This window comes from Cololabis saira, chromosome 2 (assembly GCF_033807715.1).
Source record: "Cololabis saira isolate AMF1-May2022 chromosome 2, fColSai1.1, whole genome shotgun sequence".
In the NCBI taxonomy this organism is placed as follows: Eukaryota; Metazoa; Chordata; class Actinopteri; order Beloniformes; family Belonidae; genus Cololabis; species Cololabis saira.
The window spans coordinates 12,967,862-12,987,209 of NC_084588.1; the positions used below are offsets into that span (position 1 = coordinate 12,967,862).

General features: G+C 39.2%; 1 protein-coding gene across 7 annotated transcripts in view; it reads right to left on the reverse strand.

The window, feature by feature from the left end:
• Window positions 1-19,348, reverse strand: part of samd4a (sterile alpha motif domain containing 4A) — a 57,419-nt gene that overhangs the window by 17,481 nt on the left and 20,590 nt on the right. For all 7 annotated transcript variants that reach the window (XR_009783944.1, XR_009783943.1, XR_009783945.1 and 4 more), the window contains exons 3-5: window positions 9,353-9,958; window positions 4,214-4,501; window positions 2,727-2,836 (exon numbers count right to left, since the gene is read on the reverse strand). Coding sequence is in view for 4 of the 7 variants with exons in the window: in XM_061738259.1 (XP_061594243.1) it covers window positions 2,727-2,836; window positions 4,214-4,501; window positions 9,353-9,958 (1,004 nt within the window). In the remaining 3 variants the exon portion in view is untranslated. The remainder of the gene's footprint in view (window positions 1-2,726; window positions 2,837-4,213; window positions 4,502-9,352; window positions 9,959-19,348) is intronic.

Sequence of the window (19,348 nt, forward strand, 5' to 3'; positions counted from 1 at the left end):
CATATTTATTGGAATTTTCTGTTTTTATCAGTGCAGCTAGTGGGTTGAGTCAATCTGATTTCATAGTACTTCTGCTGCATGTGGGAAAGAATCCTTGATATCTTTGAGGTGCGCTGTGGAGAAAACTACATACATTAGTCAAGTATTTGATCTTTTTGTTTTTGAGAAAATCATTGAGTAAGTGAAACTAGAAATCAAACCATGCATATGCTGACCCTCAGTAAAGAGTGTAGGAAAGGTTAAACAGATTGTAGTTCTCGTTTACCGACAATGAGTGGCCTGGTATTTTCAGATAAAGCAAACTGCACACCGACTCGTCCTCAGAGAAGACACTTCCCTTGTATTGTCTGGTGTGAGACGTGTTTCTGCGAGGCTGTTCATCACATTAGTCCGACAGAAAGACTTGGCAGCACCTGGAGGAAGTGTACCGCTTCCTGGTCAGCTGTAGCCCGGTTAAATTTAGCTGCATCGATGAATGTCTTTACGCACAAGGAAGACAATTCCTATTTTTGACTTGAACTTTTTCTTTCCAAAATGATTAACGGTCAAGCATGTCTACCCTCAAACCAGTAACAAGATATAATAGACTTATAATGATACTCTTGATCAAATCTAGATAATATGACCCAAATATATATAAATATATTTATATTTACATTACTTGCAGTAACGAGAACTATCATTTATTATGTTTTTAACGCACCAAAACTAAAAGCTGTTCTGCTAGTAACTGCCTTCTGCACAAATGTTTCAGAACTGCTGAATTAAAGGAAAAGAAAGCTTTTCCTTATCAATATAATGTTAACTGTCATATCTATGTCTTTTATCACATCATTATGCAAAAATATTTAATCAACACCATATTTTCTTATTAAAACTTAAAGTTAAAATTAAGTTTCTCCTCATTTTTAAGCTATGATAGACTTAAATATTTCTGCTCTGAGAGCAGTTACTTGTCCTTAGAAGTAAAAAAGGATTTTGGAGCCCAGACCTTGTCTGTTCAGTGATTGTTCTTATTTCATTACATAAAAATGTGGGGAAGGAGTCACCACCTCAGATAATACATTAATGCAGAATTCCCAGTTCCTGTACAAATTTGCACATTTAAATGTTATATCTATCTATCTATCTATCTATAAAGATAACGGTTTATTACAAATTGTTCAAAAGCTGTGAACCCTGACGTACTGTAGTGAATTGTGGAATCTTGTTGAATTAGACAGTTTTTCCTGGTCAGGATCTGTGGAAAGCTGAGTGTGTATATAATGCAAACAATAGCTGACCCTTCCCTCGCATCCTAATGTTATAAGTCGTCCTCCTAAGACACATTCAGTCTTGAACAAGCCAAAAATGCCATCTGGTTATGTAGAAAACCAGCCAGTTAAGCCTTCTGCTTTAAACACATAAATACCAGAATATTAGAACATGATGACAAACGTTGGCTACTTAAACTAAAGGAAAATATTGAAAATAAGAATTTGATCAATTTTGTGACAAGCAAGCCGAAGTATGAAACTGCAGATGTTGGAGAGCGTTACATATCAGCTCAGGGAATCTGATGACTGCTTGTTGGACAGAAGGACCAAGTTAAGAAGCACAAAAGAGTTGTGCAAGTTACAATATCAGTTTCAATCTCATCTGAAGGAACATTTGCATTCAGGAAGCGTCATCTGGCTCCTGCAGTTTCCTATGCCTTGTACCACCATCACAAATCAGCCAAAGTAACTCTGCACTTGTGTCCTGGTCGCCTCATACAATAACTGTCAGTTTATGGAACTATGTCACACATCAACGACGACGAACATCAGAGAGGACATCAGGTCAGAGGTGACTAAGAGATCTAATATACCAATGACAGACGAGTAAATGGGAGTGTGACCGAGGACAAGACTGAGTCCGTCTAAAAGAGCATCATAACAGCAACTTTACCTCTATGTCTAGGAGGGGAACCACAGAAAAGGAAACAAAAACACAAACATTCCTTATGTGAGGAGCCAAGATTTTTCCGTGGAAGTTCAAAGCCTCTAGACATCCTGAGACGAACCAAGTTAGAGCAGAAAGTTGAACCTTGGAGGATTGATTTTGTGTAGGACCCTCATGATGGATGGTTGAGAATTACCACCAACACTTACCTCTTGTTTTTACCAGACAAAATCTACTGTACTGGACACAGATGAGATCACCAGATGTATCAGATTCTTTTGATAACACGTTGACGCCATCAACAGTCCTGCCGTCTTATCAACATAGGATACACACGATGAAAGTTTAAGTTAAAAAACTGAAGTTGACCAAAATGTTTTATATTTACTTTACATCTAATAAATGAACTCAGCCCTTCATTTGAGCCGATCTCTCAAAGGTTTCAAAGTTTTGAGCTTAAACTCTGATGACAAGCGAACAAGCTTAGAGAAAGCTCCAGTGTTGCTGGGGGCAGAAATGATGTTAGAGGCGTCTCTCCCAGGAGCCTCGGCTCACATCAGCAGTGTCTGAGACAGGACGTGTCCTGACTCAAGAAACGTTTCTGCATTTCCTCACTGGCACACAAAACAAAGTCTTTCCCAAAGTCACATGAAAAGCAAAACAGTGCGTTAACTGAGCATTTCCCTTTTGCAGGACTTGCATCACCTAATCGTCATGTTCGTCTTTTTTTTATGCTGTTCTTGACAGAACCCTCCCAAAGTAAAATGAAATTAAAGCAATCCTAAATGTGTTTTTTTATGAACCTGTGCCTCCAGTAGCTCTTCGGTCAGCGACATCATCTCATCGTAGGTCATTGTAGAGAAGAGAGCAGCGTACTTATGGAGACGGAGACTCTTCAACCATGCAGGGACATCTGTGAAGGACACAGCAGACACAAAGACATCTCTGATCAGCTTCCGACATCTTCTCTGGTGCTGACAACATTTACCATACATTGATTTTAAACACTTAGCCAGTACAGTACAGTGTATAGTATGTTAGGGTGAGTAGTCCTAGCTGCAGCTACAGGACAAGACTAGAGCAGGCGGTCTGAAACAGAGCTTCATCCTAAATATGCTGCTATAGAGCTACGCTGCAGGGGACACCAACATGATGCAGAGAGCGGTGCCCATCACCCCTTCTTCTCTCCTTTTCTTGGAATTCCTTTCTTCAGATCAACCCTCAGTTATTAATTACAAGTATCTCATCACCATAATTGTTCTCCATTGTTCATGTAGTTTGTTGCTGTGATGGTCTGCCCCCCTTTTTCTCTTCTGTACATGTTTGCAGGCCAGAGCTTCAGGAGCTGCATCCTCACCTGCAGTCCAACCCTCTGACCACCTCAGTGTCTGCCGTCTAAACTGTTTATATAGTTATTTCTGCAGTTCACCATCTAATCATGTATCAGTCATATGAACAAAGAACTCTTAGTTCTCCTGCTCATGGATAATTAATACCAATATATCTTGCCTTTTGCACTTTTGACAATATACTGTACCTATGCCCCCCTCTCTCTGTTCTTCATTCTCTCTTTCCTGTCTCCCTATCTCCTTTTTCCTTCTGTAACTGGCTGGACTTTAGCAGGAGTCGAACCCCCACCCCTTATGGTCCAGGTCCTGCTCAAGGTTTCTTCCCTCTTCAGATTCAGATTAATTTTATTTGTCATTGAGTCAGCATCCCGACAACGAAATTTCATTCCAGTACAGCCCGTCCAAGAGAAACAAGTTTGTATTGCCACTGTTTGGTTTAAGGTTTTTCTCCCACTAGGAATTTTTACCTGCCACTTTTTATGTAATACTTGTCCAGCCGTCATGTTCTGGGTCGCTGGAAAACGCCTAGAGACAACTTGTGTCTTAATAGACGCTATAAAAACAATTCAATTGAATGAATACAACTTTGTTAATCCTCTGATGTCTCAATTTTTGTTTATACGTGTAACAAGATCAGCGCATATTTATTAGCACGATTAATGCTGAAATACTGTTAATTCTGCAAAGATCAGAAACATTATTTTGCATGTGTATATGTGAGGGTTTTATATGTGAGCTATTTATGGGTTAGTTACCCGTTTCTCTGGAATCCTCCAACAATCTCATGCAATTTATCACACAATTAATGCAAAAATAATGTGATGTTTCCCTTAATTTGTTATGTGTACCATAAATAACTTTATAAAACCAAAGAATTTCAGTGTATATGATTTAGTAACATCTTACAACAAACATTTTTACCCAGATCTTATCCTTCTCACCTCTCATCCCACTCCCCTCCTCGTGGAAGGAGCTCCGGTGCAGCCCTGAGCCTCCTCCTAAACCTGCATCCTCCAGGTGCTCGCTGCCTCCACTCCCTGAAGAGGCGATGCTGCTCTGGGGCGAGAGCGGCGCGTGGTCCGGGGCCGGGCCCCTGGCGGTCCGGAGGTCCTCCTGGGACAGCCACACGTGGCCCAGGGGCTGGTTGCTGGGGCCGCTCATGGGGGGTGTGAGGGACACGGAGCGCTTTAGGGGACTGTGCTGCTGACTGCCCCCTCCACTGGTCAGGACTGAAAAACAACAGTGAAATTAGGAGAAAAACAATTACCCTGAGAATTCTACCGTTTACATGTTTATGGACACTTCAGACTTATAAACTGATATAAAGATTACTGTACATCAACAATGGATAACAAATATTTAAAGACATTTCACATTCACATTTTCTCACTTATGTCCGTTTATCTACAGGTTCACTGTTATTGATGTACCAAGCATGTTGTGTAATTCATAACGTTAGTGTTGCAAAATAGATCCTATTCGTTTGTTAAAATAAGCCCCATTTACACAGCTATTTCGTTCCACCTTTCTAGGACCTAAATTCTGCCCCACTGTGCTCCGTGAAAGACACAAGAGGTGGAACAGCGCAACATAGGGACAGAACCGTCATGGGAGAGAAGTGAGAATTGGCAATGCGTGAACACAAAACTCCTGCAGAGGGTGAAATCAATCCTTGAGGTAGCTGTGAGAGGAGGTTTCCTCTGAGACGGGGAATTATCTTGTGTGATTTGTGACACCAGTCCTTGTTTACTTCATTGTGTACTAAAATTATCCGAGTGTGTGAAACTGTTCATCATATCGTCTTCAGAAATTCTGCAACAGAATGACAAAATCTTCTTTTAACTCTGTTCAAAATACCACAATGTTGTAAGTAACACTTTTCCATTAGTTAAATAAATGTAATCTTTACAATTTTCTGTGATAATAGTAATGATATTGATCAAAAAGAATCGCAGCATTGATGCATGAATGAATTAATGAGTTTGGTCACAACCTTGGAGAGATCCTTATTACCGTTTTGCTCCGCCACTGATAATATTCTTTTTTTTTCCAGCCTATTAAGAAATATGTGCTTTCCCATTAATGGGTAGCATTGGGGTTAGGAATTTATCAATACCGTTATTAATATTGGTATGGCTAATTTATACTGAGCTGTAGAGTTTAAATATAAGTCTAAAACATTAACTGTAAATATGTAAAAAGTTTCAATATATTTTAAACAAAATAATTGAGTTTTTTCATAATTTCTTCTTCTGTAATAATCGTAATTAGTTAAAAACTCTAGTGAGCAGTGATCCTCAAGCGTACAATATTTGTTTCACAACCAGACTCAAAGTAGGTTAACGACTTTACTCTCAGAAACTAGCCAACAATTTTTAAACATCGGTTACAGAGCATACCTTAACCAACACTACCGGTAACTCCTTTGGGGAGAAAATCTTTTACAATAAACTTGGCAGCACCATCATCTTGAAATGGATAATAGTTGTCGCATCGATCCCTCTAAAAACTCTGACTACTGACTCGGCATGTAAAGTTCTTTAAAAATTAGAAGTTTAATAATACTGCAAACCGTGGTATTGGTTAATAACTTTAGACTTCCTCAATAGGACGAAGCTGGAGAAACAGCATATTTAAACTAGCAAAGCTGACGGTCCAGGAGCCAGGACCCTGCTCCGTTTCCAGACTGGCCATTAATGATGAGCAGGATGTAAACACTCGCAGTTCTAATAGTTCTTGGTTAAATAAAATCATGGAGCGTAACTACCAATAGGAGTGATGGTTTCTTATCGAGTTAAATGGTACATCACAGCTAACATGTCCAGAACTGGTCTGTTCAGCCTGGTTTTTAATATCCATCCATTGTATTCTTAAGTTTAGTATCTTGGCGCACAACCCAACTTTAATTTTGTTCCCACTTTTGTGATGAAGTCTGTACTCATCCTAATTTATCCCCAATTAAACCATAAATGGTCTTATCGGTAGCTGGCACTAGTAAAATACCAATATTATAAAATGAAGAAAAGCAGCTTAAAATCAGAGTGAGGGAGGGAGGAGTGAACAGAATCAAAAGACTCGGAGCCAAAGAGCTTTTTGTGTCGCCGGTCTGACTGGTGAAGCTGCCACCAATACTCAAGTCTCTTTCCTTGTCCTATATGTGGCCCTCTTACTGTTGGCGCTATGTATAGGACTTCATGGGGCACGTTTAAAATAGGTGCCCAGCTAACATTTCAAGTTCCAGTCCCTAAATATTAGCCATTTCCCCTAAATACAGTCACCCACAAAGGCTGCCATACAAGGGAAAGGATGGCTGGTATGTGCTGCTGTGGCCTGGACTAAAGCTAAAAGTATGGGTGGGGGGTGATCGGGATGCTCTACAAGTGGCAAGCAGGTTGATTTGTTTGGACGATTATACTCCTGTAGTCATCAGCATGACAAGATAAATAAGGTGAGAGCTTGTTGAGGGACTGAGTGATTAGTGAATACTGGATCTTTAGCAAATACGGCTGTACTTATCACTTTGTGATAAACATTTGGAATTTCTTAGTGATAGAAGTTTATACCCAAAAGCACTAATAAAGTATATTGTTACCCATCTTACAATGACATTTGTGCAATTATAAGTAGCTAAACACTGATTCTAGGCTGTTTTTATCATATCAGGTTCTTTTACTTGTTTTCAGTGGTAAAGAAATGCTTAATCTATACTAGTTGATGGGATTAGTTAATAAGTTGTGAAACCCTGAGGTCTTTGCGTGGTTCGGAAGCTGCAAGCAGTCACAAATACAAGAGGATCCTTCTTGGAGCAGTGAGGAGGGTTTAAAATGTGCCTTTATTTATAAACCCTCAGCTGTTTCTTTCATCTCCCAGGGAAAAAAATAAAATAAATAAAAAATAAAACACAGGGCCCTTGCATTCATGTCTGGAAATATCCTGCTCTGACCATAGTTATGTTCGGTTTCAAAAGCCCTGCCCTTCACGTGCGTTGTCCTCCAGCCAACACTCCAACCAAGCTGCACAGCAGCGACAGAAACAAGGGCCACTGGTCCCACCAGGCGGCGTTTACTGTACAAATCAGTACAGATCCTGGCTACCAACGTGAAATCACCAATTTCATAGGATGTTCACTAAAATACCTTATTTTGTTACTTTAGATGAATGAATGAAATATAGGTATACATTATTTCATGCAATATTTTTACACAATAGCTTAAAATTCTGGCTTTGTTGTTATTAGCGGCATGTATTTCACTAAAAGTTATTGAATCACGTTTGAGTTAGCATTTTAAAAGCTTAATACCTGCAACTTTAAAATGCGGATAAGGATTCGGTTAAAAAAAAAAAAAAAAAAAAGAGGCGCTATCCTTCATGAGCTCTTGCACCTGGAGGACTGGAACTAGAGCACTCAAGATTGAACCAATGGAAAACATCATATAACTTTTTAAAGATAGTAATTCAATATGGTGTGGTGTATGGAGTATGGAGTATGGTGCAGCATGTTTTCTGTTCCCACAAACATGTATCTAGAACAAGGGAAGCGTCTAAAACATGGAAGACAGCAGCTCTTGACAACTGAACTGGAAGAGCCCTGTTCTACAGTTTGGGAGGGAACAACGATTGAAGTGAGAAGATTGTTCACGAGAAACAAACAGAAAGATCAGGGGACACATAAAAGCACCAAGACAGACAACTGAAATGCATATGCACTGAAAATGATGCAAAGCAAATAAATGAGAATTTCTGTTTAGAGACGAGAGAAATAGCTGTCTTGTGTTTCTCCACTCTGAGATGAAGATGCTTTCAAACATTTTCAATACTTGGACTTGAGAAGAGTGAAAACCAGGCTCAGGCTTAATCCATACAATAGTAGTAAATTATCTAAATTAATATTAGGTTCTGGACATAGAAATTAATTTTGTCAGTGGAATCAGGAATAACTAAAAGTCAGAAGGACTTGATGTTCCATTTTCATGTCGTCATTTAGGCTCATCTGGTTTAATTATCTTCTAGTAACGGTCATATGATATAGGCATGACACATCAGGAAAGGATCCACACAGACCCACAAGAGAAAAATAATGAAGCAAGTATGTGCAACTATGGAAACATTTCTAAATGCTTTTGATTTTCTCCATTCATATTAGACTGAAACAGATGGGGTCTTGCAGCAGATCAAAACTTGTTCATTTTTAGGATCAAAACCACCAGAGCAGTGTTGACGCCTGCAGTGCCCGTAACAAAAATGTGACGTTTTTGCCATGCTTCAGTCCCAGTATGAATGTAGCCCCAATTAATTGTATTTTTAACTCACTCAACCACAATCTGGTGTTACTAACAAGCTGTCCCCTGTTCTAGATACGTCCTGTGTTTAAAAATAAATCAATCAATTAATTAAAAAGAAGCCAAAAAAGGTAAGCTTGCTGAGAGTGGAACAAGGTTCAATTACTACGATAAATGAAGAGCTGTCAGTTCATGATAACTTTTTGTTGCTAAATGTACTATTCAATGAGTAAATTATGTTTTAAGATAAAAGCAAAGGCTTCAAATAGACCAATAAACCGAGTATCAGTGAATCCCATTTCCATGAATCGGCCACAAAAAATGCGTGTCGCAAAATTCACAGGAAAAGTAGTCTGTGAACAATATCTTCACAGATCAAACAAATGTTCCCATGCCGATCTAAAACTAATGCAGAAAAGCAAATGACAAAACATTAAGCAAAGTATCAGTCTGTGTCTGTGCGTCTTTGTTATCTGCCTTGAAAAAGGCCTACATGGCCGAAACATGTTGGCATTTTTTAACTTTTACTAAGCCATGATTCAATAAAGGCTTTTTATATTTTTCTAACTTCTTGAGTGCCTCGGTTTTTCTAAATTGTTTTCAATCTTTTGGATCCCCATGCCGAAGAGCACCTGAAGTATACTTTTCATACACCCAGCAGCACTCTATGTGTTTGTAGTTAAGACAGTATCAGTCTGTATTAGCTGACTACATAGCCTCCAAGTTCTGTTTATCTGCATGCACACTTTTGTTAAGATCAGTGTAGGGCACATTGGGCCGACAGCAACCAGCTTTACTTACTAATGCTGCTCCCCCCGCTGGTTCCCACTGTGTTAATGGTTGCTGGTACAGAGGATGACGGGTAGAGAGGGAGGTGTCCGTTTTCACAGCCCTGCTGCCAGCCACCGACCACTCCTGAATCCCGAGAGCTCTGCCAGCCGTTGAGGCGATCGTCGGAGCCGTAGCGCTGCTGGTGATGGAGGGTGTACAGGTTGCCTGTTGAAGAGGTGTTTGTGGAAGAGGAGGACCCTGAAGAGGTGAGAGTAGACGGAGGCGTGGACTGGTGATGGTGGTGGTGGTGGTGGTGGTGATGGTGTGGTCCAGCGGGAGGAGGTCTTTCCAGGGAGTCTCCCCGTGCGGCAGCTCTCTCCTCAAGGTGGTTGAGCCACAGTGCCAGCGCGGCGCGGTCTTCCAGGGAGGTGGCAGGGTGGATAAGGGCGTAGGACAAGAGCTGGCGAGACTCCTCCAGGTGGTGGCCATGCTCGATGGTGTGGGCCAGGATACGCGGCAGCAGACGCATGTACTCCCCCTTAGCTTCAGTGTTGCCGGGCTTGAGCAGTGGGAGATGTGTGAGGACCAGCGAGATGACGCGCTCCTTAGGCTCAACTTGCCACTGGCTGATTATACCTGCAGAAGAAAAGAAAGCACAAGTTTTACAAAGCAATAATGCTATTCATAATTTTAAGAAAAAATGTAAATGTTTGTCTCAGTAGTAGGGCTGGGGATCGATTTTAATATCAAGAATCGATTCGATTCCGATTCTTAAGATTCAGAATCGATTATCACGCTTTGATTCGATCCAATTCGATCCGATATTGATTTGGGTTACTGTTAATAAAACGGTTTTTTCAGCTGTTGCATGAATTATATGAATGTCTAGTTATGCAACATATTAATACTAGTATTATATTGAGATTCAACAGCAAGTATTGGCAGATAATGATGCTGTAAGGACCAATCAGCTCCCAGAATGCTGATAGAACTGCTTTCAGAAACATCATGTGGGGCAGAATTACCAAACAGATCCAGGGAGGAAACAGAGGACAAAAGAAATCGCTTTTATTTTTTCCCCATTTATGAGAATTTGGTTAACATTTATGCAAATGTAACCCCAAGACAGTATATAAAGCAAAGAAATATAGACAATTTATGCAATTATAACTGAAAACTTTAATGTTTTCATACCTTTAAACATATTTAAAGGCGAAAAACATGGCACCGGTTATTCTCGTGTCCAACAAAATATTCCTTTTTTGGGCATAAACAAAAAAGTACCAAAAGTTGTAATGTAATGATGAATTTTTATATATATATTTTTTTAAATCGATCTTTAGTCATATGAATCGATTTTTAGGAATTAATATGAGAATCGATTTAAAATCGGAGAATCGATCTTTTCAACACAGGCCTAGTCAGTAGCCAGAATAATTCTTGGGGACGCTATATGACTTGACTGGACACAACGTGAAAGACGGAGCGGCAGTAGGACATTCATCAGAGGAGATTGGAGGAGACATTCAATTAAAAATAGATAAGATAAGTATGATGGAGTCAGGCCAAAGACATATTCATCCGTCCTTCTTGCTCTTTATCTAAGTAGCAGGCTTTGAAGGTTGCTCCTGGAAGCCGTTCCCTTCTGTACATAAGTCAGAGGTCGTTAAGCTGTATGGTTGCAAAAATCAGCAGGCCATTTTAGTCCATTCCAATCGTCTTCAACCGCAGCTATAGATACCACAAGGTCAGCAACTTTAGTCAGCCACAAAAATAAAGACAGGACATATTAGGAAGCAGGATGGCTTCACTTCCTGCTGGTGAGATGTTACGTATTCATTTGAGGGCACTGGAGCTTTTTAACAATGCCTCTAAATCCAACATGTGGATTCAGAGATGAAACTGACCTACGGGCCCATCTCATCCTGCTGTTATCGTGCACTTTGTTGTGATGCAACACTCGCTCTGCCCCGTCAGGTGGACGGCTGCAGCTTTGACTGGACATATAGAAGACCACTAAACCTTCTTAATATCTACCAGATATGTCAGGTTTAAAGCCACTTACAGCAGGAAACTGGCAATAATACAGACTTTTCCATTCATATACATTTTTACTTACAGGAATGCCAGCAGAATGAAGTGGAAAAACTTGCAACATACATTGTGTAGTAATGTGCAGTAAACCTACTATTTAGATCCATGTAAGCTAATATGAAAATTACAGGCTGACTCAAAACAGAGATATTACATCACAGAGCGATGAAAACCTCAAAGAGATAAGTTTGAGAGGGAGGAAACAAAAAGAGGGAATGGAAGGGCCGCTGGGTGGCACAGTGGTTAAAGCCAGCGGCCCATGTACTGAGGCTACAGTCAGTGGTTGCAGGCTCGAGTCCCAGCCTGCACCCCTTTGCTGCATGTCATCCCCATTTTCTCTCACTAACCCCTTCCTGTCTACACTTTGAATAAAGGCCACTAGAGCCACAAAAAATCTTTAAAAAAAAGAGAGGGAATTGAGGAGTGGGATGTGTGATGTCAGCCAGTCACCACACATCCCACTGCTCCAAGAGGATGTACAGTAGTGCTTCATTCCTCCAATGAGGCAAAAAACAGAAACTGGTGAAAATATAAATGAAAATATAAGGAGTGGTAAAAAAAAAAGGTAGTGAAATGCCAACTTTAAAAAGACTGCTTTTAAATTTGGACAGTAAAATATAAGTGCTTAAGTCCTGTTGACTTCCTGGCAGGTAATTTCTTTTCTTTTTAAAAAATCTTGTCACAGTATTTTCGTATGAAGAAAGTTTACTTTTGGTATGGCATAATGATTGTTTTTTATTTTTTGTCTGAAGTATTTTATGCTCATTGCAGACAACAGGAAGATATTAGAAGTGTATCAATGGATCTGAGGCATCTGGATTTAAGTGGCCACTGGAACTGATTCTCTGTGATTTATAGAATCGACACAGATGGAGTTCTTCAATGAAACTGTCGGTTCATCTATGCCTGTGAATAAACCCCTAAAAATAAATTCACATGTATGGCAATGGATTAGGAGGTGGAGTCATCGTTCATTTATAAGGTTGCTGGTTCAATTCCCGGCACCACTGGACTGGACAACATGTCAGAATGTACTTTAAGATTCTGAATCCGACATTTTCCTCAACTTTGAAAGTTGCTTCTGACAGAAAAACTGCAAGGTGGAAATACTTTCCCATAAATAAATTACAAAACGGTATAAAAAAAACGTCATGGTTACTGACTGATCGATGAGGTTAAAAGGTCAGGAAGTCCACGGTGGAGCTGTTCCCTTCTCAGCAAACACACATCATCTTTCACCACTCAAAGAAGAGTCATAGTTCACACTCTGAACAGGTCAAAGGTCAACAGCCAAGAGAAACACTTAGCTACTACTTATACATATGGTCGTCATTCTACCTACAGGGCAGAAACCGGATCAGAAGTTCTGCAAGCGTAAATCAACCAATTAAGGGTAAAAGTCTACTTAGAAAAAAATGTGGTGCTTCTGCATTAAATGGAGACAACTTCTATTCATTAACGTCATTAGTCATAGTCACTGTGAGAGTGGAAGGCAAAGATTTAATTCTGAGCCGAGAGGATGAAACGGTAATCCAGTGGGAGAGAAAATGAAGGGGCTGTTTACTACGATGACAGGAGAGGACATGTTGGAAACACTGACACAACTTTCCTCTTAATACAACAATACCAACACCTACTCTGTCACCTTGTTTTTCCATTTCTGACTCTGACCTTTATTATGAATTTCACTCAAACTAGATGTAATTTACACAGAAAATATATTTTTTTAATTCACACACTATTATACTATTATATATATTAAAATGAAAATCACCCCAATATAATATAGTATTATAATTTTCTAATTACACAGGTAAATAGAAGGTTAGAGGTACTAAAATCAAACAAAGTAATGCTTTGACCCTTTCAGGCCAGACAAAGAAACACGCTGGTATCTAATAGATCACATGAAAATGACTGAAAACACAAAAATATAAGTTAGACATCAGCAAACACTAAAACCTCAGACAGAGAGTCATTTGTTTGGGGGCTGACACAGCATCTCCCTGATGTGAACAATGTCTGCTGGTGAACTCTGCGTGCCGTCCTGGCCTGGTACTGCCCTCTGATACCAGCCGTAACACCCAAACAAGGCTGCTACTCTTAAAGCCCCGTCTGCCTTGGAGAATTTCTCTATGGTCAATCTGGTGTTATAAGTGTCCACATTTCCCAGCAACGCGGTCACTGAATGTACAACAGAAACAAAAAGTAGGCAAACCAACAGGAAAGTGAGTGAGTCACTGACCATTCACACCAGTGCTGCTGACACAAAAGCTTCAAAGCTTTGACTTTTGCTAAAGCAAAATCATCATTTTCCTGAGCCCCGAACAAGCATTTTTTTTTTAAATCCAAACACACCACAGATTCTCCTCCTCACCCCTCCCTCCAACATGTTGAACCCAGAGACTGTACATAAAACCGATGGACATAATCATCTAGTTTGTAACAATGTGGAAGTTCTAAGAAAGCTAAGAAAGTTCTGTTGGGTGGGAAGGGAACAGATAAAAGCATCTGCTAAATGATTGTTGTAGTAGAGAAGGCATCAAATGTTCAAAATATACGTATTAATCTGATTATTCCAATACATCTGTATAATTGAAGAAGTTAAGAAGTTTTAGTTTTCAATATAATTCTTTAGTAATATGGATAGTTGAAACCAAACACTTCTTTAAGTCAATTTAGGTTTCAAGTATCACTCCCCAGCACAATCCTCTTGCTAGAAAAAAAAGATATCGTTTGAGTGCTGACCCAGAGGCTTAAAAATAGAAGTCAAATATGCATCATCATAATAATTTTATGCCTTAGCTTCTGGCTGGTTCCTTAGGCAGCCTATAAGGGATGCACCGTTGTAGAGGACATTTGAGAAAAGAAAAAACAACAATATTTTCATCAGAGTATATACTTGGATGTCTGAAGTGACAACCAACTCAAACACAAAACATTATGTCTATGGTTTGGGATACCTTGGTCTGAAAATATGTAATTCAGCAAGCAGCTCAGATTGGAACTGTTCAGAGACCAAGACCAGAATAGACTTGTCCAGCCTGCCAATCTGTGTTTCAGCTCAAAATCAAAATTACGAGAAGAGGGGGAGGAGTGGCGTCGACTTCACCCCTAAAACCAGATGTTGTCTACAGAGGTGTGAAGACATGACTGAGAAGAGTGCCTTTGTACAGTATCCGTGTGTCATTTTGATCAAACATGTCACAAACATTTCTTTAATACCTCCAGAAATTGTTTTATCATTAGAAAGAAAAGGAGCATACGTCTCCTTTAAACCAAAACTTGAAAATGTAAACTATTTGAACTGGAAATTTGGACTGGCCTTGTAGTCCATATGTCAGAGTCTCCTTGGACAAAACAGTAAACCTCATGTTGCAATCATAAGCAAGGCAGGTGCTTCAGAAAAAAAAAAAACACTGCATAGACCAGTGCTTTTTAACCCTGGCCCTGAATTTTAATTTGCTAATTCTCAGAGTCGCCTGCCTCTGATGAAGGGGAAAGGAATCACCGAAACATGTCAGGTAATTAAAAGAAAACGAAAAATTTCTTGTCTAACAAAAATAATTAGCAAATTAAATTGTAAATCCGTGGACAAAATGAACTTTATTAAATCACCTGGCCCTGCTTTGCTCCAACATGACTAATTTCAATAATTAGATGACAATCAGATCGTCATCAAGGTCTACACAGATCTTTTAATGCCCCACCAAGTTATGCCCGGTGTCTTAGACTAGAACAACATCTGAAACGTGCAGGACAGTGTGCCCTGAGGACCAGGGTTGAGAAATACTGGCATAGACTCATTGGATGGGAGTTCATATATCTCTACAGAATAAGGGAATGATATACGAATGTGTGCATTAATGAGTGATTATGAATTGTAATGTAAAAGTGCTCTCAGTGGTCAAAGAGACTTAAAAAGCACTATATAAATGCAGTAAATTAACTTTTTTGTGAACTGGCACTAAACAAATAAAACAATTACTACAATTGTCTTACTAAATTATATTTTCATTTCATATCTTGTTTGTTTTCTGCCATGCATAGCAACAAAAACCAGCTAACATTTGAATCAAAGAATACAGATCAAATAAGATTCCTGCATGGAACTTGACAGGGATGAAGGAACATTACAGATGCAGCAGATGTTCAGTGGATTTAACACTGACCCCGAGCTGGATACGGCATGTCCTTTTACATCAGACTCGGATCACAAGACACAAGTGACAGTGGTGGAAACAATGTGATTGTTTTAGATCATTTGCTACAGATTTTTTTTGTTTGCACATAACCACCCACCCAAATGGACACGTGCACACACACAAGCACATATGCACACGCTTGTGGAGACACATGATTCCTCTCATTCCAAATATAGATGGGTCAACAGCATGCAAAGCCACAACAAGGCAGCGAGCACAACAGATAAGACCATGTAAGTGGTTAGAAAAGGAACACACAGCGCTGACAATGACACACAAGCTTTGTCTTTGTGTGTGAGAAAGAAGGAAAGAGGGAGAGAGAAAGAGAGGGAAGGTGAGTGATACACGTGAAAAGGTGTGTACGTATCCTTTCTACCAAGTCATCCCTAGAAAGATGGCAATATTTGCCACTGTGAAGTAACACTGCCCACTATCCCAGTGTGTATATGATTATGATAAAAAATAATTACATATATTTGGGCTGGAGTTTTTATGAAGCTACAACTTGACCACAAAGGATTATGGTTAAAGAATGACTGCAGTACATGTATGTGCCTACATGTCTTTCCGGCATCTGAGCTGCTGTCCTAAGCAACCCCTGTTAGCAAAACAAACATGACACTGTCTCATTTTGTTTCACGACTGGCAACTTGCTCTGGCTCCTGTTGAGTCAACACCACATCTGACACAGCGTGTTCCCTCCACCAACCAGAAGACAGCAATGAAAGCAAATCCAGAGAGCTTACCAATAACAAACAGAACAGGAGACTTAGTTTAGGGAAAGACATACTAAGGAGGCTTATACAGGCTGGCTCCAAGCAACACAATGGAAAAACAGACTGGGAAGGACAAAAGACAGAAAAGAGAGTGTGACTTTTTAAATCACAGACACAGTAAACCATAGCTTGGACTGCCATACAGTTAAGAAAACAAGACCTGAAGACTTCATGGATTCAGAATGTGTCCATGCCCAGACTGTATGGGAAAACTATTTGGAAAATACAGTTTAGAGAAACAGTCTTGTGGGGGTTACTTGAGGAGACCGAAGTTGAGAAAAGCAGAGTAGTGAATGGGTGGAGTGAGGGGTGGGAGGAGGTAGTAAGGAAAAATTCCTGCTCCTGCTTTCCGAGTGGATTCTCCAGCTCAGCAGTGGGGAATGTGCTGGCATACCACAGAGCCTGCTGCTGAAGAATGGAGTGATTCCTCATGAATCAAAGCTCTCCCTCTTACTCACACAAACACACGCACGCACAAAGCAGAGCTCATGTCCTATTTCTACTTTTTATAGGGCTTTAACGTCATCAAACGGGGTTACGTTTACAAAATGTCTGACCACAAATAGACGTATGAGGTAAAAACAAAACAAAGAGTGTCATAGTTCTATACAACTGAATTGCTTTCACTGAAGAAAAAAATCTGTTATGTAAAATAATTAATTTATACAATATATACCAAGCGTTTAACAAGAATATGAAGCCAGGAAGCAAGGAGAAAGATTTTGGCTATAAAAGTTAAATCTATCTGCATACCTGTTGGTATCACTTAGATAAAGACATATGGCATTTAATTTTTTTTCTTTTAAAATCGATCAATAATGAAAATGTTCAAGGACCTAAACAGAAAAATTAAAGTATAATGCCACAAGCAAGTCAAGTAGAAATGCCACTAATTTTGGTGAATAGATAAGAATTAACATATCCTCTGTTACAACATTAAGATATTTCACTCATCACAGCCTATAGTCCTTAATTTCAATTTGGTCTTCATTCAAAACTCTACTGAAGTCTTCATCCAAACATCAGCTGTGTGGCTCACAATTCATCTGGCTATTAATTTATTTATAACATTGCTGGAAACATTTAAAGGATATCAGAGAAGAAAATAAGAAAAGTAATAAAGTAATAATTAATTAAATCTTAAAACAAAATGTAAGACTAAATTAGAGGTGTGAAAAATGAAAATAAAATAGACTAAAACAAAAGCGCAAATATTAGTTTGACAATGCACAAGTGAAAATGTGGGGGGGGGGGGGAAGAAATAAAATCATAAATGACTGAATGAATGAATGAATTAAGTAATAAATAATTCAATAATGTACTGTTATACACTGCACTGTTACACTCAGTCCACATCCTGTAAGAGATGCAGGCAGGCTCCCACAGGCCCCGAAATAAATGATGGGGCCCTGATGAATAGGGACGGAGCAAAAGAAGGAGTGATAAAAGATACAGAAAAACAGACTAGCAGGTTCACTGGTGTCGGCAAGTTTCAGGAACTAAGAGAAGAGGTGAAGATGAACTAAATGAAGTATACATAAACATGGTGAAAGTACTACGAGAGAGAGAGAAAGAGCAAAAGAGAGAGAGAAAGAAAGAAAGAGAAAGAAAATGAATGGACAAAGAGAAGAAAGTCTAAGCACGACTAGTAAATGGCTGTAATTAAACTTTCTGTTTGTGCACGTGCAGTCTTAAGCAGTCTGATCAGTAAAGTGACAGCAATTGTGGTACCTTCAATTCCTTCTTTTATATTTCAAGTTAGTTTGTGTGTTTAATTAAAAAAAAATGGAATCTGGGAGAATAAAACTTAATTGTTTCCACAGACTAATAATGAAACATTCTGTCTGAAGTTTTAGATGTTACAAGGGAAGGGTGGACATAACTTCAATTCAATGTATCTATATAGCGTCTTTTACAACAGAAGTTGTCTCTAGGCGCTTTCAAGGGATCAGAACATGACCCCCGAGCAATTATTACATAAACATAAAATAAACACTACTAACTGAGAGCATCTTGCCAATCACAAAGCAATCACACTCCACTGCTGTCCATTTTACTCTAGATAGGTTAAGAATTCACAAAATGAGCATTATTCTATTTTTAAAAGATGTAAAACTAGGGATTTAGACCATAAACTCATCAGGGAAAAGTTTACAGAGGTAGTACATCAAGCAACAAGTATGGTCATGTATTAAACATTCAGAGAGCCGGAAGGAAACCTTAGTGAACCTAAAGATGAATTACTTCAATAAAAGTAATCTAACTGAAGTCAATAGTTTCCACACCTGGGGTCCAATTAGTGAAATAAGCTTGATATGAAGGTGTGATTTAAAGCAACTCTGATGAAAGACACTTAAACACAAGGTTTGCTGTCCATAAGAAGCATCTGATGATATGAACCACTCTTGCAAAAGAAGACCTTAAAAGACATATAATCAGAAGCAATTGACCTCTTTAAAGCTAGAAAATAATACAAAGTCAAATCAAAGGGTTTAGGCAGTTAGACAGTACTATGGCTACTCTTTCTAGAAATGAGCACTTGGATAAGACCACTCCAATGGCACAAGGAAGAAGTCTTGATGCAGGTATAAAAAAAAAGAAGAAAAAACTAAAAGCCTGATGACATCACTGCACCTGGAAACATCTGTTCAACAGTCTACTATGCATGAGTGACTGAATAATTTGTCCCATGGAGGAAGCTGCTGCTTTCCCCAAAACACTGCTGTGCACCTGAAGTCTGACACAAAAACACATTTTCCATCTACATTTACTGAGGAAATGTTTGTGGACTGCTGAAACAAAAGTTTCATTGTTCAAGAAGAATATTCAGTTTACAAGTATCAAAACATGATCACAGTGGTGAATTATGATGGATAAATCATGCAGATTTGGCTAACTTTGATGCCCCAGGGCCTGAACCACCTGCTATCAGAAAAGATTAATTCACCAGT